This window comes from Nyctibius grandis, chromosome 16, assembly GCF_013368605.1.
Source record: "Nyctibius grandis isolate bNycGra1 chromosome 16, bNycGra1.pri, whole genome shotgun sequence".
NCBI lineage: Eukaryota > Metazoa > Chordata > Aves > Nyctibiiformes > Nyctibiidae > Nyctibius > Nyctibius grandis.
The window spans coordinates 11,443,149-11,471,094 of record NC_090673.1 but is presented as its reverse complement, the minus strand read 5'-3'; the positions used below and the strand labels follow the sequence as shown (position 1 = coordinate 11,471,094).

General features: G+C 43.9%; 1 protein-coding gene across 5 annotated transcripts; it reads right to left on the bottom strand.

The window, feature by feature from the left end:
- Positions 1-32: 32 nt before the first annotated feature.
- Positions 33-27,912, bottom strand: NUP188 (nucleoporin 188). 5 transcript variants are annotated; one of them, XM_068413961.1, is made up of 44 exons: positions 27,848-27,912; positions 25,948-26,002; positions 25,270-25,343; positions 24,624-24,708; positions 23,867-23,947; positions 23,348-23,392; positions 22,643-22,735; positions 22,382-22,501; positions 21,756-21,967; positions 20,850-20,964; positions 20,127-20,327; positions 19,335-19,424; positions 18,695-18,760; positions 18,041-18,160; positions 17,452-17,578; positions 17,177-17,332; positions 16,698-16,824; positions 15,976-16,063; positions 15,806-15,882; positions 15,530-15,644; positions 15,069-15,189; positions 14,775-14,841; positions 14,224-14,352; positions 12,876-13,009; positions 12,376-12,482; positions 11,360-11,566; positions 10,573-10,742; positions 10,161-10,230; positions 9,451-9,518; positions 8,612-8,807; positions 8,030-8,107; positions 7,578-7,663; positions 7,024-7,169; positions 6,308-6,489; positions 5,719-5,919; positions 4,950-5,042; positions 4,575-4,733; positions 4,155-4,292; positions 3,702-3,776; positions 2,776-2,985; positions 1,897-2,028; positions 1,685-1,755; positions 1,110-1,239; positions 33-890 (listed from the first exon to the last, which is right to left on the bottom strand). In XM_068413961.1, exons 1-44 carry the CDS (start codon positions 27,871-27,873, stop codon positions 720-722), a joined length of 5,214 nt encoding a protein of 1,737 aa, XP_068270062.1. In that variant the 5' UTR covers positions 27,874-27,912; the 3' UTR covers positions 33-719. The 5 variants fall into 5 exon arrangements, with proteins under 5 accessions (XP_068270062.1, XP_068270063.1, XP_068270064.1 ...); XM_068413962.1 differs by having other exon boundaries at positions 14,224-14,349; XM_068413963.1 differs by lacking the exon at positions 27,848-27,912 and adding an exon at positions 27,504-27,566.
- Between the last annotated feature and the right edge of the window lie 34 nt (positions 27,913-27,946).

Sequence of the window (27,946 nt, the reverse complement as noted above, 5' to 3'; positions counted from 1 at the left end):
ACCCAAGACAAACCCAAGAACCAGCTGCTGTCTATAAACGTTTTAATATCAGTATAAATAGGGCACAGTTACAAAAAACTGCAGGACTGAAACAATGGAATTTGAACTTAGAAACGCTGAGTGAGGCCTTGCTCTTCAGAAACACACACACCACACAGACCGCAGGGTGAGGGGAGGCGTGAGCACACATACACCGTCGCGCCGGGAACCATTCCGTACAAAAATAGCGGTAGAAAGATGGTCTCTGAATTGCTGGCTGATCCCTTGGTTGTGCCTTAACTGCACTCGGACTGCGAGGGAGAGGCAGATTGCACCTTGTGTTAAGAGCAGTTAATGCCCAGCAGAAAGTTTGTCTCCTCTTTCCATCCAGCCACAGCTTCCCCAGCTGAGGTACAAGCTATAAAAATAAAGGTTTTGACTGTTCAGCACGTGTACCCAGCCAGGGCGCTCCGGCCGATGGGGCGGGCAGGCTGTGCACGTGGGCTGGTCACCGAAGAGCCGCTCTCGGCTTCCCTTACATTCACTCTGCTACAGGGTTGCAAGAGCTCAACGGGATCTCGCTGCTGCTGCCCTTACAGCTCGGTTTACCCCTGCCCACACCAGGCCTCCCTCCCTTTGCCACTCCTTGTTACAAGCTCTGCCAAAGGTGATGCCTCCTGCGGTGGACACGGATCGTTCTGGTGCAAGTTCTGAAAAGGGAGGCAGGGGCAGGAGAGAATCTATCTCTGCACGTGCCGGACAAAGGCCTGCACGAGCTGAAACAAAGGCTCCTGCCCCTCGGGCCCCAGCTTGGAGACAGACTTTCCTTGGGGAGAGGGAAGAAGCCCACTGGCAGGTGAAGAGGGACCTCCACGGCGGAAGTAACGAGACAGGCTGGAGAGCAGCGTACTCTGAAATCAGAACCAGGTAACAAGTCAGCTCCTTTCAAACACGTGCCCCTCTCCCCCCCCAGGCCACGGGAACAGGCACCAGTACGTGCAGCACGAGATACCCAAGGCTGCTGGCTCATGCTGGGGAACGGGCTCTACTGGGCAGCCAAGGACAAACGACCTTCTCCCACCAGCCACGTTTAGAGTGAAGAGCGAGGAAGGATGGCCCAAGCTGCTCACCAGCTCAGAGCTGAGCTCCTGCTTCATACGCTGCTTGTCACGAGGGTGCACAGCCGGGTCTCTCAAGTACCGAACAGCCTGGGAGATGAGCAGGTAGAAACAGTTCTCCATTGTAAACATGAGCAGAGACCTGTGCAAAGAAACGCAGATCAGCAGGAGCCAAAAAGGTCGGCACGCTCGAGTTTCGAGGTCAAATACTCACACACTGGGCACACAGGAGGGAACACTGTTACTGCTCCCCTTCTGCTCAAGCAGGGATACCCAAAAGCTACGGTCTGCAGAGCAGAAACCCCTGTTGCCCATCAGGGAAGTCTGATTTAAAAGTACTGGTAGAGAAGCATCAAACAACTCTTTATCTGCATCTTCAGTGGCTGACTTAGGATGGGATGACTTCACACACCTCCCCCAAAAAATCCCTGCTTGCTTTGGAGAGCTCCTGACGGGCTCTCTGAACTCCCTGGATTCAGAGTGAGCAGCTCTGAAGCTACACGAATGCATCTAAACCTCAGTTCTGATCTGAGGAGCATCAGGTTCTGCTCCTTGGCCATGACTAAATCAAATAGCTAGAAACTTACTTGAGGGTTTTGGTTCCCTCTTGCATATTCAGCCCTGCAGCCTGAGGGAAAGGTTCCTTCTTCTTATCCAGCTGAGAGGGGAAAAAGAGACAGGCATTAGAGACAGGAGATACGAAAGAGGAAATACTCCTACTCTGAAGAGTATCAGGTGAGTGAGTGCTCTGAGATCACTGCAACTGCTGCGCTCTCCCAGACAGAGAAACGGCCAGTACCTCTCCCAGCATGTTAAGGGCCACGTTGACTGTGGCAAGGAGGGTCCCAAAGGAAGGTGCGACATCTGAATCAAAGGCTGGTGTGGTGAAACTCAAAACAAAGAGCACGTTGTACTCAGCAAGGTCCAGCGACTGTGGAGAAATGGAAAGAGGAGTGAATGACCCCTGAGGCCACGAGTATGCTACTGTCATAGTAACAGGAATACCTAGTCCCTGCATCACGCCTTTTGTGAGGAGAACTAGAAGCAGTGAGATCATTTCCCAAATCTCGGGTACACAGATGGAGCAGTAGAGAGCGTTCTGCACAGTACTGCACCATCAGACTACATGGTTCTCCTCACATGAATGACCCTGCTCCAACTCCCGAGCCGTACAGCTTGCCACCAAGTGGCAACCTAAAGAAATGACTGTTTCCAGACGGTTTTCAAAAGCCCAGGCATATGTACCCAGAGGGACAGGAAAGGGACGTTAACTATCCAAAAGTTAGCAGCAGGACACTGCCAGAATCAAGGATTAAACCTTCCTTTTCCGAACTTGGAGACCAGGCATTAGGTCACACCGACAGAGATGTCTTTTCTGAAGAGCAAGATACTGAGGATACAAACCCAGCTGGGTCACTGGGCTGCTCCAGTAAGGTTACGTGTACACAGCGTTGTGCAGATCCCACAAAGGTTTTCCTTTCCCACTGATCAGCACCCAGCTCCTAAGGTGAATCCCTGTGCCCTGCCTTCCTGCTTCGTGCAGCACAACAGCACACACACGTACAGTGGCGCCTGTCTCAAGCAGGACAGACTGTGCCTCACTACACAGATCCAGAACATCGCCTGAAATGCTGTCAAGTCCCCCCCTCAGGAAGCAGCAGCTCTGCTCTTTCTCTACCTGATCAAGGAGGATCTGGCAGACATCAGGGGTGAAATGGCGCAGGGCGGCAAGAGATTTGCTGAGGATTTTCAAGAGGCTGTACTGCACTGTGAGCAGCGCTTTCTGCTCTGCTGCCTCTGACTCAGGGCTGGGGTGTTTGGAGGAGGCCTGGGGATTACGCTGCACTCGTGGAGTCACGCTTGATGGAAGGGAATCGCCATTTTTTGTCTGTGGAGAAAGAAAAAAACGAAGTCTTGAATACAGATATGATTATGGTGCACTACTTTCAGGAAAAAAAGACGCTATGAACAAAAGGAATGAGGAAATAAGGCACCCAAAGCCTGTCACCTGCTAGAAGCATGAGAATCTGCACTTAGTGTGCGTCAGGGGAGGCACTGCATTGCAGGGAGGCAGCTGCAGAGCCTATTTAGATTCCACATGCCAGAAAAAGAATCCCTAATCAACACACCAAACCTTAGCCATGCTGAAATAACACATCAGCAGCAACGCATCGTCCCCACCTCATGAATCTAAGGATTCCCCAAGAACAAGAGCTCCCTCTCTTGAACAAATTAAATCAGATCAAGGACACCAGGTCAACAGTGGCTTAGTTAATGGCACTAGAGCACTACAGCAGTGCAGCCTTCTTGCTGCACTGTAGGCAGCTGTAAAATGGTAACACCACCATTCAAACAGGCTGTTTCTCTAGGACTGGCTTTACACAGTCCAGAGTTTTTACAGTCCAGACTACTCTTTGCACGCTTTTTTGCTGTGGAGAAATGCAAATCCCAACTGTTGATGATTGCCAGTGATCACCACTAGGATTAACGACAATCAATTAAATATCCAAGAGCCTGGATATTGAATAACATTCCCCTTTTAACAGGGAGCACATGCACGCAACACTCCTACCTTACAGTTTGGCTTACAGTTCCCTTCCTCACCTGCAGGTAGTGCTGGAGCATTTTGCGGCTGTGCAGGAGGGAGGTACAGGCCTGGCACAGGTAACACAGATTCACCTGAAATAAATAAGGTGAGGGAGAAATCTCTTAAAAGCTCAAAACTCATCTAAAGAGAACACTGAGATCATACAGCATCAACGCAGTCTCTTGATTTCCCAGTATTTTCTTGGAGTCACCTGGCACTGAGAACTGAGAGCAGGACATCGAATTCCCCAAGTTATTTTTCCAAGCTACCATCTGTCTGTCCCCAACCGTTATCTTTCCTCACTCAATTCAGACAAGGTACTGACAGAGCAGACATTTAAATGACCTCAGCAATAGTTCCTATTAAAAGAGCAGCAATAAAAAGGTGATATAGTGCTATTTTCTCTTAACGCTTGCAAATCCCTGCGCTCCAAGGCAATGTATTATCCACAGCAGTATCCTGATTCCTACCTGCATGTCCCTCATAAGCTGTGGCAGGTGGAAATGCCACTCCTTTGTGAAATTTGAGAGCTGAAGAATGAAGCCAACAGTGTGATCGGCCTCTTCCAGACAGGCCAAGCTCTGTACTGTCCGTACTGCATTCAGGCACTGGCAGGAGAGAGCAGTAAATGAGGGCGATTACAGTTCAATCACAAAAAGCTCATTCCCTTCTCTAGAAGAAAAGGCTGAAGATGCAGAGGATCTGCCCTTAGGGACAGAAAATGTGTCCATGCAAGTAGCCGCACAGCACATGGCTATTGAATTATTTCTACTGTAAATCTTTCTGAGGCAGGAGCCTCTTTCCAATGCTTCTGCACTTTCTGATGTGTTTCCACTGCTACTGCAGCACAGAAGCCAAGGGAACCACCACAGAGGAAGTACGTGACATACCTGAAGAATCCTCTCTTGATGGACACCAACGAAGTCCAGTGCTTCCGTCAGGAAGTTGTACCTAAGTGTTTTAAGAAGGCGCTCCATCAGCGACATGGAGAGACGATAGACCCCAGGCCAAGAGGGGGCATCCAGAGACTTCCGAGACGAAGCAGATGTCTGAACAAATCAGATACAAAAATACATCACTGATTTACACTGCTGCCCAGTGTGGCACACGCCACAAAACCTTCACACCACGTTGGAAGTCTGCAGGCCCTAGGGGTGACTCCTGTCCTTCCCACGTGAGGAGGGCTCTGCTCCAACCCCAGCCCACCAGGCAGGGCATGGCAAGCTCTCCTGGTGCATTCCCACCCAGAAGGAAGTAGCGCCCACCTGAATGGCTCCATTAGAGCTGAGCTGGTACACGCTCAGGAGGGGCAGGCAGACACTCTGTGTGACGCCAGCTCCAGCCATTGCTGCTGCTCCCTACAAGACACAGAACAAACTACTGTTAAAATCTGCAAGTGTGTCTGCTCTCTGGGACTAGAGAGACTTATCTTGGATTAGATATTTCTGTTCTTTGCAATGTCACCACCCTTTTAGGGAACTTTCATCCACACACACTTCTATGTTGTTAAAAGTTCAATATCAAGAAAACCAACATTGTTCTTCCAGTAAAATCTAACCTGCAAAACTGTACTATGAATTCCATTTCAATATCCCCTGGTTTGGTACACAGATGATCTTTGACAAGGGCTGGCTTTGGAACAACCTTGCTTTCACTTAAAGCCCCACACAAGTTGAATTTGTAATAGGTAAATAACGCTTTATTGCAGCTAATGAGGAAGCAGGTTCCAACACACAATGCTGTTTTAACTAGGGGGGATAATTTGCATTGCAAAAGAGTACATGCAGTGAAAGTGCCTGCTCTAAATTGCAGGTTGCTCTGGCTGGCTCAGCTCTTCCATCCAAGACATCCCATTATCGAGAAGAACAAGACAAACTAAGCAGGAATACATACAGGACCTACTGCTTGCCAGCCTCTAAAAAAACCCCTTTATCTGCAGATCATTGTTCAGCTTCATCGCAGTCAGAACAATGAGACACACTGTTCCTATTAAAAATGTATAGCTATATGCTCTCATTTCTCTGCGTCTCTCACCTGCTGAGTCCTTGCTAAGGTCAGCAGTAAATGTAATGAGGCCTCTGTGAAGTGAAGGTTTTGTTTAACTCTCAGGCTGATCTCCAATGTGGCAAAGATAGTAGGAAGCACGGGGACTTTTCTAGTAATCTGTAGCCAGTAGTCTCCATCTTCATCAACTTCACAGAGCTCTTTAGCCAGATGCAGACCCAGAACACACACCTGCAGTGACCAGGAAAGGAGAACGAGGTACAGGCTTGACATGAATACCAGGAAAATCCTGAAAGCATTTACTAACACAACCTAAAGTTCGATCATTCTCAGAGTCATAAATTAAGGCCCTTGGTACCCCCCATATTATACTCTGCACGTTTCCTGGCTGTATTAGCAATTGCAACAACGTTTTTTAGGACAGATCTGAAAGAACGGCAGCAACAGCCGATTTCCCAGACTGATGTGTGCCAAAAAGACACGGAGTAATTCTGAAATAGAAACTGCTGAAACTTCCTCTGAAGGCAGAAGGCTGCAAGGGAAGCTGTTCCAAGCACGCACAGAACTTTTGTTTAGACAAAAGAAACATAGCTGCACAGCAGCTGAACAGCTCCTTTACCCCATCTCGCTGGTCCTTGTGTTTAACTCGGGAGGCATCATCTGTTTCCATGCTGTCCTTGTCATCTGCGGCATCTCCCAAGGTCAGGCTGTGTCGAGTCTGATCAAAGAGCGCAATGACCTCATCTTGGAGGGTTTCACACACGCTCAACACCAGCTGGGAGTACTGGGGGATCTCATTGACTGTGACACACACAGAACAGACAACAGTTAACACACCATCCTTGTACCTAGGTTTCCAGTTTAACTGATAACATCACTGGGCCACATTTCTTGGAGTTACTATTTATCTTGTTTTCATTTCAAAACAGAACGGGAGGAACTGTAACTAAGTTTAGATGATTAAGCCTAGGAGGACATAATAACGGATTAGATGGACATCTGGATAATAAAAAGCTGTCATTTTCCCAAGAAGTCAGACAAACTCAGGACATTTCAAGGCACAAATCAAGCACTACCACGGACAGATTATTCCGTAACTGCTCCCTACAGCATGTCCTACCCATTTCTCCAGATTGCTGGTACTGGCCAGTGGGTGCAGTCTACGTTCTGAGTCCATATAAATACGACATTCTCATCAAAACCATTACAATAAACTGCACCACCTTGTACCAGCATGACTGGAAACTCAAATTCAACAGAAGAACAAGGGTGAGTGTTAGGGTGTATTCAGCCATGGCAGCCCTGCTCTTGACACTTGTACTCACACCACCTCACCTTTCATCTCCTTCATTTGCAGCACAGTGATAAGAGCTGAGAACACTTTGGCTTTGGTTTTCTCCATCATCTGCTGATCTGCCTGTAGTACTCCCTCCAGAATCTGCGTCAAGGAGTTTATGATTTTATCCACAGAACCCAACTGGCTGACAACAAAAAGGGAGAGCTCTTCAGATTAGACAAGATCCCTCAATAAATACATTGGCTTGACTGAGCTGTGTGCATCATAAGTTACATGATCCACACAAATAAAAGCAGTTCTTCCAAGTAAAGTTTAAGTCACCACCTGGATCTCACTAAAGACATTCCACAGTACAATGAGAATGCAGGACTGACCATCACAAAAGCTTTTTTGATACACTTTTCACCAGCAAACACAAAGGCAAACCACAAATGTATTACTACAAGAGATTTCAGCAACGACCTACAGACATTTGCCATCCCAAAAGAGTTTCCTCCCCAGATCACTAAGGGAATCTCACTAGAGCAAACACTTAATCTCCCAAGTCTTTATATTTAGCAGTGACTAATAATTATCCAAACAAAATACCTACCTCTTCCACTGTTTGAGCAGGATCAGAAGAAGGGTACAGAGCATAGACCCCAGCTGCAGACAGGATACTGACATGGGAACTAGGAGCTAAGAAGAAATACTGCAAGAGTTATAGTTGCAATAGTTACATGTAAGAACACTTCTTTTTTCTTAGAAATCCTCAGCCCAAGCACCGCCACCAAATGACCAGGTTTGTTCTTCAGCAGCCAGCAGCATCGAGGGAACCAGAGTCAGGACCCTCTGCAGGGTCACCCAGTGATGACAAGAATAACACACACAAAATGAAGATTTATAAGAAACTCTTCAATTCAGGGGGAGAGACTTTGTTTCAGCCCAATTTCACAGGATCTAAAAAAACCTATGAGGGCACGCAGCTGCAGCAATAGAACTTCTCATAGTACAAAGAAGATGAGCAATTGGGAAATTAAAGAACCGACAGGAAGCAGCACCTACCAAAACCTTGGTCCCATTTAGCACATCCAGAAACAACTGCTGATGAACTGCAGAATCAGTGAGATGCATTATATCCGCCTAAGATCCACAAAGACAGAGATCAATGAAGCACAACAAAAGATGCACCTTCTTAACAATCTAACATCAGGCTACTGTTTTCATTTGTTACTTTAAGGATTCACCAAATTTTATAGCTGGCGAACAATGCAGTTTTACAGAAATCACTGAAGTATTACACTAACAGTTGGCAAAAAGTCGGCAATGACTGATTTTCCTAATGGTGCATCCCTGCCTCACTTGTCTCAGCAAAATCTCTTCAGGATTACAGAATTACTTAAAATTGCTACAAAAATTATTTACTACCTCCCTCCTCTGCTCATTTTGATCAAACAGCAAAACACCACCTACTCTAACCTCCTGCACCGTGCTCGTGCCAGCTTGTCTTGTAAGCACATATACAAGAAAATTGAAAGAAAAACCAGTGAATTCTTCACTACGGCTTAGCTGGCCCTGAGAAGCTGACATTGTATTATTCAACACGTTAATTTCAGATTATCATGAAAGATAAGAGGTAGCTCTTACATAGCTAGTAGAGATTATCAGCAGCATCCGCCAGGCGGAGATGAGCATTTGATACTCTGTCATGGAGGCACAGCTGCTACTCTCTGTCTCTGCCACGTGATATGCCAGTAACTTCACATACTCTGACCAATAGGCAAAGCGCTTTTTGGTGGAGAAATTCTTCAGCGTGTCTTTCAGGGACTGATCCAGTGAGCCCCTGACCAAATCAAGAGGAGAAGTTATCTTCATTTATTCTTTGGTCAGAAAACATACTTCTTCTGAGATTCAGGTAGGAAAGCCAAGGACACAGCTTGCAAGTGAAGGTTATTCCACATATTAGACCTGTGCAGGGAATCCCACTTTTTGCATCAAATGTGAAAGAAAAACATGATCCCTGAAGAAAATCTATGGTGTTTTTTTTTTTTTTTTAAAGCAGAGATTGTAGTTAATGCTGACTTTTCAACATATTAAAGGGCAGTTATGTTCAGGAAACCAAAATGAGTGGGAGAAAACTACTAAAATGTTATTCAGCAATCACTACAGTAGGTGTACTCTGCTTAGTTTACAATTAGCTTTAATAAATACTGTATACTCTCACTCCAGGGTGCAAGGGAAATACCAATACAAACATTCTCACCTACAGGCTGCAGAAACACTGTAACATCTCTTCCTGCCATTGGTGATTGCAAGAATCTCCAATGCACGTTTGTGATTTGTTTATAAATCCCTGTTCCTCCCCCATTTTCACAGCATTACATGTACTTTGTTCCTCAAAGCCTGCACGGTCTATCAGGATTTAACACACATAGTTTAGATAATTAAAAAGCACAGGGATGAAGGAGAGACTACCAAAGACTCACTTGACAACATAGTAGATCTCCAAACAGATGATTTTCATGATTAAGGCACAGGTATCCAAGACACTGAGCTATAAAGACAAAAAAAGCAAAATCTGAGCACTCAGCTGTGCAGGGTAAGTGCAATTCTGATTTACCTACCCACCCACTTGTGCTGACTGATGCTCCAGTTTTGTAGATTTGTTTCTCCCACGATAGCAATAGTTTTGTCATTGGACCATGGACTGGTGACTATGGGAAGAATGCTGTATTCAAAGCAGCGCTCTCAGTGAGAGCACAGGACTTTCACAGTCAAGGGGAAAACTCCCACAGAAAGGAATAACAAGAACCTAACCGATTCCTCTGTGATACCAGTCAGCCTGAGCTATGTCATTAAAAAAAAAAAGTTTCTTTTGCCAAACAGCACACGACACATAGTATGGATACACTACAGACAGCGTACCTTCCAAAGAGTGAGTGTTACCACAGATGCTAGGTAACAGCTATTTTTGTTTCATATGTGAATAAAGAGCAGAGAATTTCCAAAGACAGTTCATGGCTGAACATTCTCTGCAAAGCCAGAAAGCACTCACTTCATCTCCTGCCTGTGTTTAAAGCACCTGAACACACTGCCTTTTAGAAAACTGCAAGTAGAGGGAGGAGCCACGTACATCATGTAGAAACCTTTTCTGAGAGGTACATAACTACCTTCCCTTTGTTCAGATGTAACTCACCTCTGATGATTCTGAAGGCGGAGGAAGGGTCCCAAAGAGGGGATTGGTTAAATTTTCCCAAAACTTTGGCCTGGAAGATATATACAGAAGTCATATCAATTACCTCCCTCCTGCCACATGCCTAGCAGCATTTTGACTGTTCCAGACTTCACAGAACATATGCTTTGGTAAATACAAGCTTATATGGCTTTCTCTAAAAGAAACAGAACAAAATATATCTGCTTCTGAACACACATATCCAGGCTTCTCACTTCTTTCCTGAGAGACTAAGTTCAAAGCCCACAACACCGCATGACCTTACCAGGGCATACAGAGACTAAGATGCAAATATCCCTGAAAAGTCTGACGAACCAAAGAAAAAGTGGTTTGGAAAAAAGGAAGGGAAACGCATTGTAGAAAACCAGCAACTCACTTTGTCCTCAGAACTAACATGGCGCTGTCTCGCCGGTCCTGCCACAGAGCGTGCAGGAAGGCAATGGCAGCACGATGCAAGAGGGGAGGGCACCAGTATCTCTCCTGTTGTTTGGAGTCTATCAGCTCCAAGACTACTTGGAGGCAACTCCACTCCCCTAAGCTGAATTCCTAAAGCAAAAGGAAACAAGAGAGGTTACATCACCACAGAACCACTATGTAGGCACCTATTAAAGCAGAATGTGTTTGATTCTGCTTGAAGAACACACAAATAAATCTTGAGCACATGACACCGTCATATATTTTATATATAACTACAAGGAATGTAGTCATAACACGGGAGGGAAAAAAATGAGCTAAGCTAAGAGTTAGCAAGACCAAGTGTCTTTGAAAGGTCCCAACCCAAGACCTTGTACTGCAAAGCACCAGGGTGGGTATTCTGGAAAACTGATATTGTCCATTGTACCTCAGTCTTCAGCTTTGTCACTGACTGGCCACTGTCAGAGCCAAAAGACTGGGCCACAGGGATCTCTGGTCTGACCCAGTAGATGTTCTTATGTTAATTCAGTATCTGCCTTGAAACACTGGGGAATGTTTGTCCTTGGTTATAGCGAACAGTGAAACTGGGATAGCTGCACATCCATTAACTGCAAGCACAAGCTGCATTTATCTTTACATTAAGCACACCAGGTTACAGGTAGGAACTATCAGCTTTTAGAGACTGGTGCCGTAAGACTGCTACGAATGCTACAACAAAAGAGTCTCTGGGCAAATATCTGCTATTCTACCTTCGACCCATCACTGCCATCCTTCACTTCCAAGTTCAGGAACAGCTCAATGAGCCCAGGTTGTGTCTCCACCGCAACTGTGAGGAACTCCAGTATCATGACCTTAATACGCATGTCCTCAATGTTGCTCTGCAGGCGGTTGAGGAAGGCATCACGGATGGCAGCAGCGTCACTACCAAGGCAGGCATAAACAGACATGGGAGCAACCTGTAAAAAGAGAGAAACATCAGAAGCAAGAATAACCAAACGCTACGGAACGCTGCTTCTCTATATAGAAGGTGATTTGCATTTCAGATTGAAACTCCAAAATATTTTATATTGAATCTATGAACATATGTGATGGAACTCAAAAGTAAGTTGTCATTAAGTGGGAAGAAACCTGCAGAGCGACACAAATTTTCCTCTTTGGCAATTCTGCTCTATCTGTTACCTATTTCTCAAGGGTTATGACAAAACTGGAAAAGACAAGGAGAAAAACAGTACTGGAATATTGTTTCTTGAAATAAATAAACCCAGAACTGCACTTATATGCTTTAATAAAACTGCCAATACATTCTCAGAAGTATAGTAGCCAAAAAGAGTAAATCTAAAAGGCAAAGTTGAAAGCTCACGATAAAAACTTAAATAGAATCCTCTTCTCAGTAAGATGTTAAAGTTCCAGTTAAGAAGGTGTAGGAATTGTATTTAAGAGTGCGACTTGAGAAAGTTACTCAAAAAGTGGAAAGAGATCAACTGGAGGTACAAATGCTTTGCAGAAAACACCCCACTCATGCAAAGCCTCTCAGTGAGATGCTGAGCAACTTCTGAAATGGCAGAGGATTATGTTAAAAAACAAATGGCCCTTCATGGGATTTTTACCGTGCTCTAGCTTACAGCTTTCAGCCCAGACTGCCTGCAACTGACCTGCGTTAAGCTCCCTGACACAAACAAGCCTGAAGTTATCTTGAAAGAATTTCAGTGGTGGAATCAGTCACAAGGGGAGAAGCAAAGGAGCACTTGTGTGAGTCTCATCTTACCGTAGCCAGTCGTTTGAGCAGTTGGATGGCCAGGCGTGGAAGGGCAGGGTCATGCTTGTGGTAGATGTATTTGGCCAAGACCGCAATAAGATTGTTTCCATGAGCACCTGGAGAGAACACAATTAAAATCAAAGAGAAGAAACTGCAACAAGATGTAACTATTTACCAAATAATGATTTCCACAGGAGAAGGTGAGGACTAGGTGAGCCTTCCAGAACAAGGCATGGGCCCAGCCAGAAGGTACTAATGGCAGCTGATTTACTATATTCTGTAATTACACCCATGTCATTACAAAGCAGCAAACAACAAGCCACATTTGCTTAATACTTTATAAGTTGTCCCAGAGGAGAATGCTGTAGAGGAGGGAGAATAGGCCTTCTCCCATCACTAGAAACCACTTCTTGGAACCTTGAAATCTTAACTCCTGTTTGTAACAAGACACACACCGACTGTTTGCAAATAACAAAGAAGGACAGCTTCCCCCAGGGAGAAATACATACCGTGCTGAGTGAGTGCCTGTTCTAACGGAGACACCACGCTGGAGGGGGGTTTCAACCGGATGACATTATTGGTAACCGAGAATGCCAGCTTAACTGTTTGGATCAGCAGTTGACCTTGGCCTTGTGACTCATCGCTGTGTTTCCAAAAAGAAACCAAAGTAAGTAACTGTGTTGACAACTGACATTTATTATTTGCACAACATTCAAAGAGGAAATTCCATTCTCTGTCAATTGGGGGTTATAAGACATTTTTATTCAGACTGTCATGTCACACAACAGCTGCTGAAATACAAACCCTCACGTATCCATAAAAAAAAAGTTGTCTATCCAGCCCCGAGTTTTCAGCATCAAACAAGAAAGAGTCTGACAGCCTACTGCCACTTTTTTTTTCCTCTTTGGGATACAGAGATTTAAAATGTATTAAGACAGAGGGAGAAACATTTACAGAACCAATCTCACAGAAATTATAGTGAACCAAAACTGGATGAAGACTTAAAACTGGCTCCAAGTCTGGTATTTTCCTACTATTTTCCTTATCAGATAAACATTCTGGAGAGACATAAAGCCAAAAAGGCTTCTCAAATAGGTCTCACTTTCTCAACAAGTCTGGGTTCCCTTCCAGACTTGTTTTGAAAGAAAAAAATGGCAGACTTTATCAGAAAACAACCTGCTAGCAAGTTTGGGTGCCTACGTGTCAGGTAAAGCTGGCCAGGAAAAGAGAACAGAAGAAAAGGGAGAGATTCAACCACAGCTAAAGCAAAAGATTCAAGCCTTCAGAGAGCACATAAGGAGGTTAAGGCACTCAACACTGAAAATATCCTCAATACTTCCAGAGCACCTCAAGTCGCCTTCAAAACCGTCCTGAACAGACTGATCATTCCTAGCACTTCCAAAATTACAGTTCAAGCTTTATTAAGATTTATTCATGAGCACAGCTTGACTTGAACTCTGGTGTTACCTGAAGACACAGAACTTCTAACATTGGCTCTAATCCTCTCGCTTCTAATTCAGACGTTCAATCTTATAAATTGAGTTCAAGTGAATTCTTCATTAAAAAATGTAACTGCTAGCAAACGTTAAACAATTGAACACATTTACACCCACTGGCATGCTCCAAGTGTCATTTAGAAACAGAGAACTAAAACAACTGCATGACATGGAGAGTGTACAGCAAAGACTACCCACAAATCTGGAATAAGCAAGGCTTGCTCCTCCAGAACACACGAGGCAGGCTGCCATGGCTAGCCGCTACGCTAATCCCCCGCTACGCGCAATCAGTTGAAGCTACATTTCAAATATTATCATTTGCTCCTTTCCTTACACTGCTGAAACGAAACACACCACTCACCTACTGGACTGGGAGGCCATTACCATGTCAATAGTGTCCACACCAATTCCCATGATGTTAATGACAGCTTGTCCTGCTTCAGTGTTGGCCAGGCTGAAGACGCACAAGGACTGAAGGCTGGGGGCACTGCTGGGAGACACGAACGACACAGGACATCATCACTAAGAGCACTTGCAGTGTTTTCCCACCTAACACTTAGAAAACTACCACAAAGTAACCTCTTAATTCCTACACCCCCCACTGACCCCCACTTTATTCTCCCTTCTACTTTCTTCAGAGTGGATACACCAAACAGGAAAGTGTATGGCAGTCTGTCCCAGGAAATCTATTTACTGGTTTCTCTTTCTTCACAAGGTGTTCTAAAAAACAATGCCCCATATATTTTTCTACCCTTCCTGTACTCAGTAACACTGAAAAGAGCTGAAACCAGCACTACACAACCACGCCAGTTCATCCCTAGTCATTTACATTCAAAAACCTAAGATAGCAACAGAGCCCTCCTGCACTACAAGGCAGGCTAGTGCAGATCTGAAATCCATCACCTGTCTTACCTGCTGCGAGGATCCATTTCAGGGCATAAATTCAGTATAGCATGGATCAACTGCAGAATAAGGCATCCTAAAACAGAAATAGAATGGACTACTCAGTTCACAAAGATCTGTTGCCTAGATCCTAATATTTTCAAACAAATCGCATCTAGCAATACTGGTAGATGTACAAAACAAATCCCAAATGGCTGCTAGAAAAGGTATGATAAAAAAGTAGTAAAAATTCACACATTCTCTCTGAGAAGACAGGTGATCCTTTTTATCCCCTCCTCCTCCTCCCCCCCTCAACATCCTTACCAATTTTCTCTCTCACTCCATGAGAGTTATAACGCCATTTGTGGTAATTTGGTAACATCTCCTTCAGGACAAACACAATGCAAGGCACAAGTCCTTGGCTCTGGGTGCTACCAAGTTGTCCCTAGGAGAAACAGAAATGTTATTGTCCCCCTTCCAGTGAAAAGAACAAGAAACCATTTGCAGGAAGATATGCCATATGTCTTTAAAGTTTGAGAAAACTATCGAGCATGGGGACATAGATTTACAAGCAACTTCTATTAATTTGTAGATTAGATTAATCAAAACTTTCTTTTAAAGAATGAGACTACAGAGAAAGCACAAACAGCACAGAAGGGGGTGTCAACCAATGATTACTCATAGAGACCCATTGCACAGGGGATCTCTGACACAGCCATATTTCACTTTCCCATCGTAACAACCTACAGCTGACTTCACGTGCAGACCATTCCAGAAGCACTCACCCGGACAAGACTTGTCATCAGGTTCAGGAAGGAGATGGTAACACTGTACTCGCCTTGAGGCTGTTCTATGCTCATCAACAGGTTTCCATAGCCCCCAGCATTCATTCCCTCTGCACTGTGAAATGAACAAGAGGGTTTATTACATGAATAGCAGGACTCGGACATGAGAGACGTCAGATGCATCAATTTCACACTGGCATAAAGTTCTTATGACAGGTTATGGATAGGTTAGGCAAAACCAAAAATAAACCCCAAGGGCTGGGGGATCATGAATACCTCATCATGTGATTCATACTGGACACTGGATTGGCAACAAATGGTAAGAACCCCGTATGGTGAAGGTCAGTCCAAACCTGCAAGAGAAAAAGTACAGATATTCCCTCTCATTCACATAGACATGTCTACTAGTTCTCAAACCCAGCAAACCCAGAAGGTCATTTCCTCACCTTGGCCGGCATCCGACCCGCCAGTACTGTCAAACAATTGACACAAGAAGCAATAACATCCACAGGGGGAGAGATGACAGTTGTTAGCCTAGGAAAAAGAAATATGCATAAAAAGCGCTGTCATCTGGGGTCTAGCCTACATACTGTTGTTTGATCAAAAAAGCTTCTCCCTCACTGAAGTACCCAAGTATAAAACCTAACCAGGTAAATACAGACACCAGAGTCTGCACTTTCAGTCTAGACTTGCCACGTTCCCCTCACACCTGAGTCAGATCGATTTACTGCAAGAGGCAAGGCTGGCGAGACAGCAGCCTGTCACAGCGAACAGGGTATGCAGCAGAACATCAATTGCCAGGCAGTTAACACCGAGAGGAGTGTTAATAAGCACAACTGTTTTAACACCTGGAAGTTACTGCTCTAATGATATGTTTTATTCCCCTTTCATGTAAATATAGCTACCAATAAAAAATGCCTTGAAATGGATAAAATTGCACAACATTCACGAAAAGAGTGGAAGAGGGGCCATGCTGCTGCATCAAAGCATTTAACACTGTGTAGCCAGAACAGTCTTGAGAACTGAACACCAGTCTTGGGGAGTTCAAGCACTGAGACAAACTTCTTGAAAAGCTCTTGGCAAAATTAGTAATTAGCCATTCTTTTAGCACATTATATCTTCTCAGGTACCTCTGCTGCTACTGACTTCATGCCAGTCAGTGACTTACCTCTGCAGGAGCATATAGATTCGCGAGGTGATTGGCAGAAGGCAATCAGCTATCGATGCATCAGTGCTGATGACTTTATGAACCAGATCAATTATTGGCTTGACCCTCTGGCAATGCTGAATCACATCTGGGTAAAGAAACTAACACTAGAATGCAAAATCATACCTAAGCAGTAATCAAATCTAGAACAATGCACATTAATCTTACCACACATCCCCGTGATCATTCCCCACACCAAAACACATTTATTTTTATTTATCTCATCTTTCCCCGCATCTAAAATTTATCTCATCTCACTACATGCTCTTGGCCTTTTGCAGTGAATTTTACAGTATTACAATAATAATTTCAAAATCAGGTTTCTGGGAATGTATTCCATGCTTTCAAAAGTATTCAGAGCTGTTGAATCCTACTATTAACCTCACACTGATACCAATTAACAATTATTTATTCTCTTTTACGCTCCCAGCCTATCTCACCTGCTGTCGATACAACATGGAGCAGCATCTCAATCTCGCAGGTGAACAGTGTCCAGCTGCTGTAGGAATACTCCCATCGTACCAAATACGCCCGATCATCCAGCATCACTTGGCCCACTGTTCCCTGAGGTATCCGCAGATTTGTTTGACCTAGTCCTGAAGATTTAAGCAGCAGGTGAAATAAAAGTCAAAAATTTACCCAAGTTAGAAGCCAGATAAAGAACTAAATTCTCCAAAGCATTTCAATAGGAAAAGGTTAAGTGCAGTTTTCTTACCGAGAGGATAGAGGAGCTTTGGAGCCTGCCTTCGCCAAAGTGTGCCATCTTCATGAGAGATCACATCAGGAGGTTTATGCTTGTACAGTTCGATATAGAAGGACATTTTATCCAGGAAACTGTATACCTGCATACAGAGAGAGCTTAAGCAATACAGCCAAGGAGCCAGACCTTCTTAAAAATTCATCAACCAGGTCATTTCCAGGAGCAGGCAAGTTTTCTTGAGGTGGACAATATCCTTCTAATACATCAATCCTACCAAAACATTCTTAGACAGCCCACATGTCCAGACAAGTCTCGTCTAATGAATCAGGAATTTATGAGTAAAGTACAACCTGAAAAATTAGGCAGTATCTCCATCTTCAGCCATTAGAGTTGAAAAGTTTTCTAAAAGCCAGAAAACAGTGTCCTGCAATAGCACAGGACTAAAAAGGAGCCCTGTCCACTGTTCTTTGACCAAAGCTTAATGTCTGTTATCTAAAATTGCCATGGAGATAAGCAACATGTAATGGAAAGAAAGAATCACACAGCATTATCACACAGCACATTATCCCTGTCTTGAAATAAATCACCAAGAGAGATCCTGTACCTTTTTTGCAGTAGATTTATCAGATACAAGGGCTTGGAGCAGCTGAAGGAGAGGAGTAAGAAGATGGGGGAACATCCCACACACACTGTCCAAGATAATACCTAGACCTGCAGTTGGCTCCTGGTGGTGGAAACAGAAAACAAATGTGGTATTACTAAAAAGAAATGCTAAAAGGGTCTCGGTATAGCACAAGGATACAGTTTCTTTTTAAGTCGTACATTTAACATTAATCATGCACAGAAGTATCACTCCAGTCCTTGCACAGACTAAAGCATGAGGCAGTGTGCAAGTATAAGGCAGGAAGTAAGACTATAATGCATTACGTATCATCCTAATTCTGTGACAACAACAAAAAAAAAAGCATGATGCTTTTGCCAGCAGTTAGTTCAATCCTTGCAACCCCAGCCCTGGTTTAAACTATCACCTATATTAAAACTTGTTCCAGTATCCTTCAAGAGTAAAGCCAAGGCTGTACCTAAAAGGCAGGAAAGGGCAAAAGTAAATCAAAGATAGATACAAATGAACACTAGCTCCTCAGGCCCTCCTAGAAACTAACTAAATAAATGCAATCAGTCTGTTCCTTACCTAAAAAGGGATCTTTTATCAGGTTTTAGTTATAAGCAAGGTAGGTCAAAGAAGTTGCCACACACTCACCGTCTTCCAGAAGAGCTGAGGAATGCTGGAAGCTGCCAGAACTTCACATGCAGCATCAATTATATCCTTCAAAGGAAGAGAGGACAGGGAAAATAAAAGTTACTGTACACAGGAGGATTTCATCCCAACCAAGTTCTGCCACATCTTTGGAATTTTAAGTTTCCATGTTTGCCAGCCAAGATGTAACTGCCTCCTCTGGTCAAAACAGAAACACACAGCACAGCCAAACCCAGAACACACCGCTAGCCTAAAGCCATGCTCCTCATCATGAACAGACTGGCCGGGACAAATACATCCACAGTATCTGCAAAGGGCTGTACTGTGTCTTCTCCAGCTTGGAAATGGATTATATACTCTTTCCATTGCTTTGGAAATAACACATCAAAATTAGTTTCCAACCCACAGGACTTCAAGTGCAAGATATGCTCTTTCATTATTAATCAGCCAGTCTGCAGAGGCGTTTGCTAAGTTTGCATTGTGCAAATGCAGTAGGAAAACCAGCAAATTGCTCTTTTAGATCTCAGTCACGTAAAGTTTGCCGTCTCAAATGCAGGATTACAATTTAACAAAAATAATTAGCATCAGTTATGACAGGTTATTTTACATTAGGTAACAGACACCATGAGCCTTGGATGCTTACCTGCTGATTGCCCAATGTATGTAATTCCAGCGATGTCAGGACAAAGGAAAGAAGTCCATAAATACACATACAAGCTGTGCTGGCAGTACACTGGAAAGAAAGAATACACAAGGTTATGAATTACAGAACACACTGTAACTGTATTCTGTCTGCTTTACAAACTGAGTAACTGCCTTTTTCGTACATCCTTGCTGCAGTCAGCAGAGGGGCAGCAAAACAAGAACCAGTCATTAGTTAAGCTCCACATTATTAAATACTTCACCAAAATGAGAAATCTTGGCACTACCATTATCATTAGAAATGCCTTCCAAACATCAAAAAAAAGCAGTCAGTGTCCACAGAAATCAAAAGGATTTGCTATCACTGGTTTCTGCCTACAAAGTAGTTTACTCTCATACATGGTATTGTCTAATGAAACCATATACAGAGAATAGCGCGGAGTTAAATCATCTAATACTCAAGATCCACAATGGCAAGTACACTTACGGAGGCAAATCAACCAGTGTGATTAAATGCAGTCTCTTCTGCCCAGAAGAGATGTAGTTCCTCAACTTACAAAAACTTTTTTTTTTATTCTTTGGGCAGAAAAATCTGTTTCATTTCAACTTGATTTCTGATCTTCACTGAAAGAAGGTAAGATGATAAAACATGCTTTACTGCACACTCTGCTTAAAATCAGATTTAGTTTGAAGGAACACTAGTTCAAAATCATCCTCCTCCCATCATACCTCTTCATCAGTAGCAGTTAAAAACCTTCAAGAGCTTACATATAGAAAGTTATAAGAAACTCACATTCTTCCCCCCACTGCTCAGCGATCGCAGAAGCTTTGTCAGATACTGGAAAACATTCAGCTGGATAGCAGTGCTGCCCATTTTCCTGATAATGTTTGTTGACTCCTCTGGGTTTACAGTGTGACGGAGCAGAGCCCAGGCCAAAAGCACCAGAGCATGATGTGAGACATCCCCTAACTGCAGCAGCTGATTGTCCATTTCCTGTGCAGAGACAAGAGAAAGGCAAAATAACTGAGATCTGAAAGCAGCTCATACTCACCAAGCATAAAGCTGATTGCATCTTCCTGCTAACAGTCACCTTTCCTGTGCAGATAATTATTTCAAACATGCAACTGACCAAATTAGACTCCTGCGGCCTCAGTCTGTTTTTCTGCGTGGTTTACTGACTTAAAGTTGGTCTAACCTCAGATGTTCTCTGTCCTAAAAGCACTGACACTACAAATCTTTTGTTTCATTCCCTTCTGGAAACTTCACAATGCCTACTTCTTTGCACACACCTTTCGTTAGAGAACGGTCCAAGATAACCAAGGAAATAAGTGCAAGAGGAATTAATTTTGTTCTTATTTTCCCCAGAATGTTATGTGCATGCTAATTCTTACACTTGGTCAACAAACCCAAGGATCAGAAACTTACAGACATAATCTTTAAACAGCACTGCCTGGGCAACAACAGTAAGTTCTGTATCGTTAGGCCTGACGAGAGGTTACTCTGCCAGTGCTTTACCTGGTGGATGCGCTCATTATTGGCCAACTTGTGCTCTGCCGTCCTGTCATCCAAAGCACGTTCATGGAGGGAGTCAATTTCCATGCCTTCCACCAGAATAAGAGCACTGAAGTAGCTACAAGCAGGAGAAGAATAAAAACAAGTAGGTCAGAAACTTTATTTAAGAATTCAGGGTTTTTTTTAAAAACTGTAAGTAGTCAAAAAACAACCTTTAGTTTGCTTTTGTTCAGCTGTTCTCTGAAGCAATAAGAAATTACATGAAATTAACAGCAGGTAATCCAAATTTTGTCTTGAAATGCTAGTATACGACAGATTACAATCTTCAGAACTACCATTTCTGGTTGAACAGACAAAAAAAAGGTCACTGAAATTTGAAGGCAGCTTTTCCACCTTTGTAACTCTCTGCCACCTGGCAGGATTTTCATTCCTCCTGGCTGCAGCTCCAGTTATGTCCCATGCAGCAAAACGAAGACATTACTGCCATTTGGAAGCAGACCCACAACAGCATGAACTGAGGCAACAGAATTAACAATACAGGTCAGGGGGTGTTCCAGCCTCCACGCAGGTAGCACCTACCAGCACAGCACTGTGAAGACGCAATTTTACTTTACTACTAGATCATCTAAGAAGGAGGGGCACTGTGTCTTCATTGTCATACTCACCAGAGGCAAGATTACATACCAGACTAAAGCTAGTATATGGATACCTCTCTACTTCGCAATCACACCTTCATTTTGCCACAAACCTCCAATGCGACCAGAAAAGCTATTTTGCCTTCATCACAATAAGCGTAACTTGAAATACCGCTGATTTTAAGAGGCAGCAGCAAGACTTAGATATGCTTTTTTCCTGAGGAGAACAATTGTTTTGCACTGTACTCACTTCACAAATATACATGATACTTACCCAATACGATCCACCAAGTGATCCATGCTCTCATCTACCAAATGTCTGTTGGTTTGTCTAGTGCCAAACCCCTGTTCTTTGAACATCTTTGCAAATGCCAGAAGCTCATCAGGTGCCATTTCAAAGTATGCATAGTAGAGGAAGATGACTTCCAGGAGCATGGACTGTTCACGGAGGCATTGCACGAACCAACGGGAAACCTGACGTTCTGTCTGCACAAGAAAAAGTTCTACCATCATATGTTGAAGCTCACAGGTCAGTCAAAGCAGCTGGAAACTGGGAAGTGTTGAAGCATTTCAACAGCTTGTGTAGGCAGCGGTTTGTATCAATGGCAAGGAAAGCCACTGTAAATCAGAGTGTGCTGATGCAGATTATGAACAACTGCACACAAACAGATCTGTTAGCCTAGGGCTATCAGTGGATTTCTTACAAGGAACAGCATGTTCCGTGCAACTCTGTTTCTGAGAAAAAGTGTGTTCTGTTAGAGAGAAAACAAATTTTAGGTTTCTTGGACCAGGAGAAACATCCTTTTTAACTGCATCTGCACATACACATTTTCCAATACACTACATATAAGGAAAGACTTTATAAGTAAGTCCAATAAATTATAGCAAGAAACAAAATACCATAAGATTTCCATGTGTTTCCCATGTAGGAGCTTCTGCTTTGTACAGCGCTTCAAACTGTTTCCGGTAATTAGGAACTAGTTCCTTCTCCAACTTTTCAACACACTGGAAGTATTGTGCCTTAAATAAACAAATAAATAAATTAACTTCTCACAGGCACTCTCACGTGCCTGTACAATCATAAGTGGACAATTACTACACAACTTACATATTTAGCCTATTTCAATGACATCACATCCAGGAAAAGGTTCCTGTACTCACCATGTAAGAGTGCCTCTCATCCTGAAAATAAGTGAGTAGATGGAGGACACAACGCAGAATGTAGATCCTCTCTTCATAGTAATAGTCAGCCAGCTGTGAATATATAGCGTCACTGATATCAATTTGCTCTAGTGTCCAACTCCCATACACTTTCCTCTCCCATACACTGCCGAGGCCTTCATAACAAGAATATAGAGTGCTCAAACACTACTACAGGTGGAGTTTCAACTAAGCAGTTTTTAAGTTATCTGAAAAAAACTTAATTAACTTGACAGACCTCAATAAAACACGCACGTAGGGACACGTCTATAATTACACTGCTAAGAGAGAAAACTTGGAAAAGAAAGGCAAAAAGACAGAGAGATGATTTCTCATTCCTCATCCCTGTCATCCTCTGTCAGATATGACCATCAGTCTCCATTTCAGAGTTGTCACTTCAGACAATAACGTATAAACCTACAAGCTTTGGAAAACACGGGTGCACACGTCTGCCCGGCTAAATTCCCTGATATTAAGCCTAAAATTTCCTTTCTTTAGCAACTATTAACACTGTTCAAATCTTCATGCACATCCCTCTACCTAAAATCTGTTCTTTATATGAAGGAATAGCTCAATCAGTCCAAGATTTTCTGGATCCATAGAAATAATCTCTGGTTCTCTGTCAACTGATCTTTTTAACAGAAAATACAAATGGAAATGACTAACCTTCAGCATCAGAGCCTGACTCTGCCTTTCATCCTGAAGAACTGTCTGTAAGCAAAACACAACAAAATAAAGAATTATCTACTGCAGAAATACCTACCAACAAAGTACATACTCACAAAAAAAGGACTGAAATAAAGAAAAGACAATTTTTCTCCCCATTTCTTTTGGAAAGACAGATTCCAAAAGTACAAGGCCAAAACACTCATTTGTAACTACATATTTGTTCTTCATCTCCGCTCACTCTCCTTCACAAATTCGTAACTTTCCTGTATTGCTGCGATAGAGAGAGGAGCTGAGTTTCTGCAGAGAAATTCAAGCAGGAAGATGAACTAGAGAGTTAGGCCTGGATATCTGTTATCCCTTCTCCTAAAAGCGGCACTTGAGCATTGTAGATTCAGAGAAGAAAAGCTACAAAGCCATTTCCAAATCAGAACTCAGACTCACATGTGACCATATGCATCAACTACAGGTATTAAGGAAAGATGTGGAGTAAATAGAGCATAAATGGGAGCTATGGACCTTCAGGGAGTCCCTTGTTCCTCTGTAATCCTCTTGAAGATAACACTGTAACAACTGCACACTCTGCTCTTCATCCAGACCCTGAAAAAGAGAGACATGCTCTGAAATGAATAAAAGGCAACTGAATTAATTAAAGATGAAGATTCTCTCCAAATATTCAGGCAGCTCTTCTCTTCAAAACAAATAACTTCCAAAATATGCCAAAAGAAAATTTTTTCATCGGGCAGACGCTTGCTTTAGTCAGCACTTCTGTTTAAAGCAAAACACATAAGCTTTGATGTCACCTAGATGTAGCCAGTTTAACTTCAGCAAAAGGAGCACAACAGTCATTTAAATAAATGCACCACCACCAGTCACCAACTTCTGGCTTGATGGAACATTACCTTGCCAGTAAACCAACAGTATTTTCAAACATGGTAACTGATTTAAGGGACATCGGTTTTCAGTGGAGCAGCTTCAGGTGTCTTGAAAGAACCCAAGAAAGACCCAAAGCGGCTCTGAAAAGCGGGGCCCTTTGCAGCAGGAGGGGGTGTTAACCAGGAAAACTGAGGCACCTCAAGGTCACCAACCACTTTTTTATATTTTCACCTACAGCCCCAACATGTACTTCTAACATCCTTTAGATCACTTTTAACTGAAAGGACTTTTAAGTTTGCCTCTATCCAACACCAAGAAGCTTCCTTCAACCACAGAATCCCAATAACAACGCATTCCAATTGCAGGGATAAAAAATAATCAGAATAGCACCTTCACTCACCAAAAACTTGCTGACCCTCAGACCCAACTCTTTTAGTGGAGCAGCTACATCTTTATCAGCTTTTATTTTTTCTGCGGAAGTTGTACTAAAGAAAAAAGAAATTTTAGTCATGAAAAATGCAGCTAACCCAAGGAATGAACTAAAAAGGCTTAATTTCAAAGTTCTCAGTTTAAACTGAACATTTGCTTTTTCCTCAATGGCCTTTCAATATTTCATACAACAATATTCTGTAATCTTCCCACCCGACAAAACTTAACATTGTGCACAATTATTACTATAACAAATGCAGGCTGTATTCATTCCACTTTTTCCAATGAGGGAATCTGTCTGGGATGACTGAGTGTCAAGAGGAGTCACTTCTCCACAGGCTGCACACTTGCACATGATCGCTGCAGCTCAGCAGAGGCAAGGGCTAAGAGCTGCCCAACATTAGCAACCACAGCAGAAACTGCTGTTACTTCTTTGTGGTCTGTATTTTATGCCAAAAAATGTTATGTGGATTAAGTACTTTCTCTTAATATTCCTCTTCTGAAATCTCAAGTCATGCAAGAGAGTAAAAATCAGAGAGAAATATTCAACATGCTCCTCTACTTATTAGGAGACCCCATTTTAGCAGTTCATTTCTAAAATCAGGCAATTGCTATACCTTGGCGGTTTATAGTATGAAAGTCCTTCTAACAATCTCTGCCAGTGTTTGTTCAATTCTGCTGCAATCTGTGCCTAAAAAAAAAGAACCAAATACTACTGAACGGATTCCTCAACGTACACTGCCGAGTATCAGATTTGTTAAATTTAAGCAAAGCAAAGAAATTCCACCACCACAAAGAGACAGGAATGACACAACACAAGCATCTACGATTCAGACTGATTCAAGTTGCATATCGTATGAGAAAGCTCGCTGCCTTGCCTAATCACAGGAAGGGAGAGGAACGAGGAGGGAGTGGACTGGGTTCAGAAATATTTGGATTTCCAACCTCTGGGCAAATTCTTGCAAGCACGGGCTCCGTCCCAGAGAACAAGGAAGCAGGCTGTACCACTCATGAATACCCCAGGCCAGCCAGTCTAGAAAGTAGCACTTGTGTCCGCTCCAGAAAGGGAACCACCTTTCCACATACACCCTTCCAGGTAGTTCATGAAGCAGCTATAAACAAGGAGTGGAAGAATGAACAAGTAGCAGAGATAGAGGAACAAAAATCGCACTGAGGAAGAGGGAAAAGCAGCAAAACTTATTTTCACTAATATTCCAACACATGTACAAATGATATATTCGGCCATGGAGTCCATTCAGTGACGGGCAAACCTGCTTAGGAAGACATGGACTTACTGGTTCTCTTAAAGCTGATCTGCCCAGAAGAATTGTCCACAATTCTCTGCTGCTCCTGCATACAAAGAGAAAAGGTGGAGAGTATTTTAATGATGAACACTATTTCAGGCCTCCATTTAGCTTATACCTTTTCAAATCTGCCATTAACTCAGAGCAGATCACACTGCAATACAAGAAAACTGATTTAAGGAACATTAGGTTTCAGCTGCCCAGTTTCAGATGTCCTGGAAGAACCCAGGAAAGACCCAAAGAGGGTGACAACTGATACAGCAAGACTTGCAAACTCATATGAAAGAAGCACACATTTATATCAGCTTATTAGCTCAATTTGCTAATTGGATGTCTGAGGTTAGTAAAAAGAAACCTAATTAAAGTATAGAGCAGTATTTTATTCAGTTACATCACATGTTTTCCTCCAAACAAATTCTTCTGTAGCAGTTTCACCCTTCACTCTAAGTGGAACATAAAACTGGGTGAAGTGAAAAACTGCGACACCTTTACATCAGGCAGAGTGATTTGCCACAGGTCTTCAGAACATTTGCCCTTGGCTTCCTCTTTCTACATGAGAACTCTGTAGAAAAGCCAATCTGCACTATTACAGATCAAATCCCGACCCTGGCATATGCACCCAGAAAAATGAGTCTCCCTACAACAGCTCTGAAAAAGGATGTTTGCCAAAAAGAATATTCCAGGAACTTACACAAATGCTGATTTGATAGCAACGTAATACAAACCAGGAGGTAACCACCACACCTCCCCCCACAAAGACCATCTACAAAAGCAAGAACGCTCATTAACTTATTTTTAGAATAGCCTCATCGAAATAACTCACTATGGCAGTGAAAGTCATCTGCAACTTCCAACACATGGTGCCACTTAAAAGAATGATACGACCTATTACTTCCAGTACACCTACCGACATCATTTCTACCTGCTAATTCCTCGACAGTTAGTGCACCTCCCCGTGTACAAGCAAACGAACCTCTCCTGGCTCGGCTGACAACCAGCGGTGGGTGCAACCTCTCCAGCCCACACAGAGCCCCCAAAGGCCACAGACTTTTACCAAGACCAGAATCGCTGTGTAGATCTGAGCGCCAGCCCCGCAGAGCCAACCCTTCTACTCTTCATTCCCTCCCAACCGCTTCCGTGAATAAAACAGACCAGGGTTTGTTGCCAGGTCATTAATTAGACTCCAAGAGAGCTAAGGAAGGAAAGCTCTCTCGATGGGATCGCAGGTAGCAGTGGTGCTCTTGTCCCCACTAGGGCTTACAGATATTAATTTAATAAAAACAGACACCTCGGGACACGCCAGAGTCTACAAGTGCTACAATAAATGTCAAAAAACCGCGCTCAGCACAAATGAAAGCACGGAGCTAAAGCCCTCGCCGAGGCTGGGGTTCGTTAGCTCCCTTCATACACCTTCCACAGCTCTGTTTGGATCTTCACGTTCGCAAAGAGCGGCCCTGAAGGCGACAGTCCCCGCCCGAGTGCTCCGTGCCTCGGAGAGCGGCCCCGGGACGGGGCGGGAGGGTCCCACCGATCCCCCCCGGTCTTACCGTAAACCCAGCTCCATTTCACATTCCACCTTTTGCAACGCGGCGGAATAAAATAAACTCGAAAATCGCTAAAAAGTCGCGACTAACATCGAAACTGAGCGGCCGGGGGGGCCCTGAGGGGCCCCCTCAGCCAGGGAGGGGCGGGGCCAGGCCGGCGCGGGCCCCGCTGCCGTTAACCCTCCCGTCCCCGCGCCCCCGCTGCGCGCCTCCTCGCGCGGCCCCTCTGCGCCTCCCGCCCTGCCCCGCGGAGGGGGCCCGCGCGCAGCCAGCGCCAGGGCCGCCAGGGCCGCCCCCGCCTCCACCCCGCGCCGCCTCCCGCCGGAGCCGCCGCCGCCTCCCCGCACCTCGCGCACTGCCCGCCCGCCGCCATCTTCGCTCCCCTCTCACGTGACCCGCCGCGCGGAGCCGTTGCCCGCCCCCCCCTTCCCCCGCGCCGGTGTCAC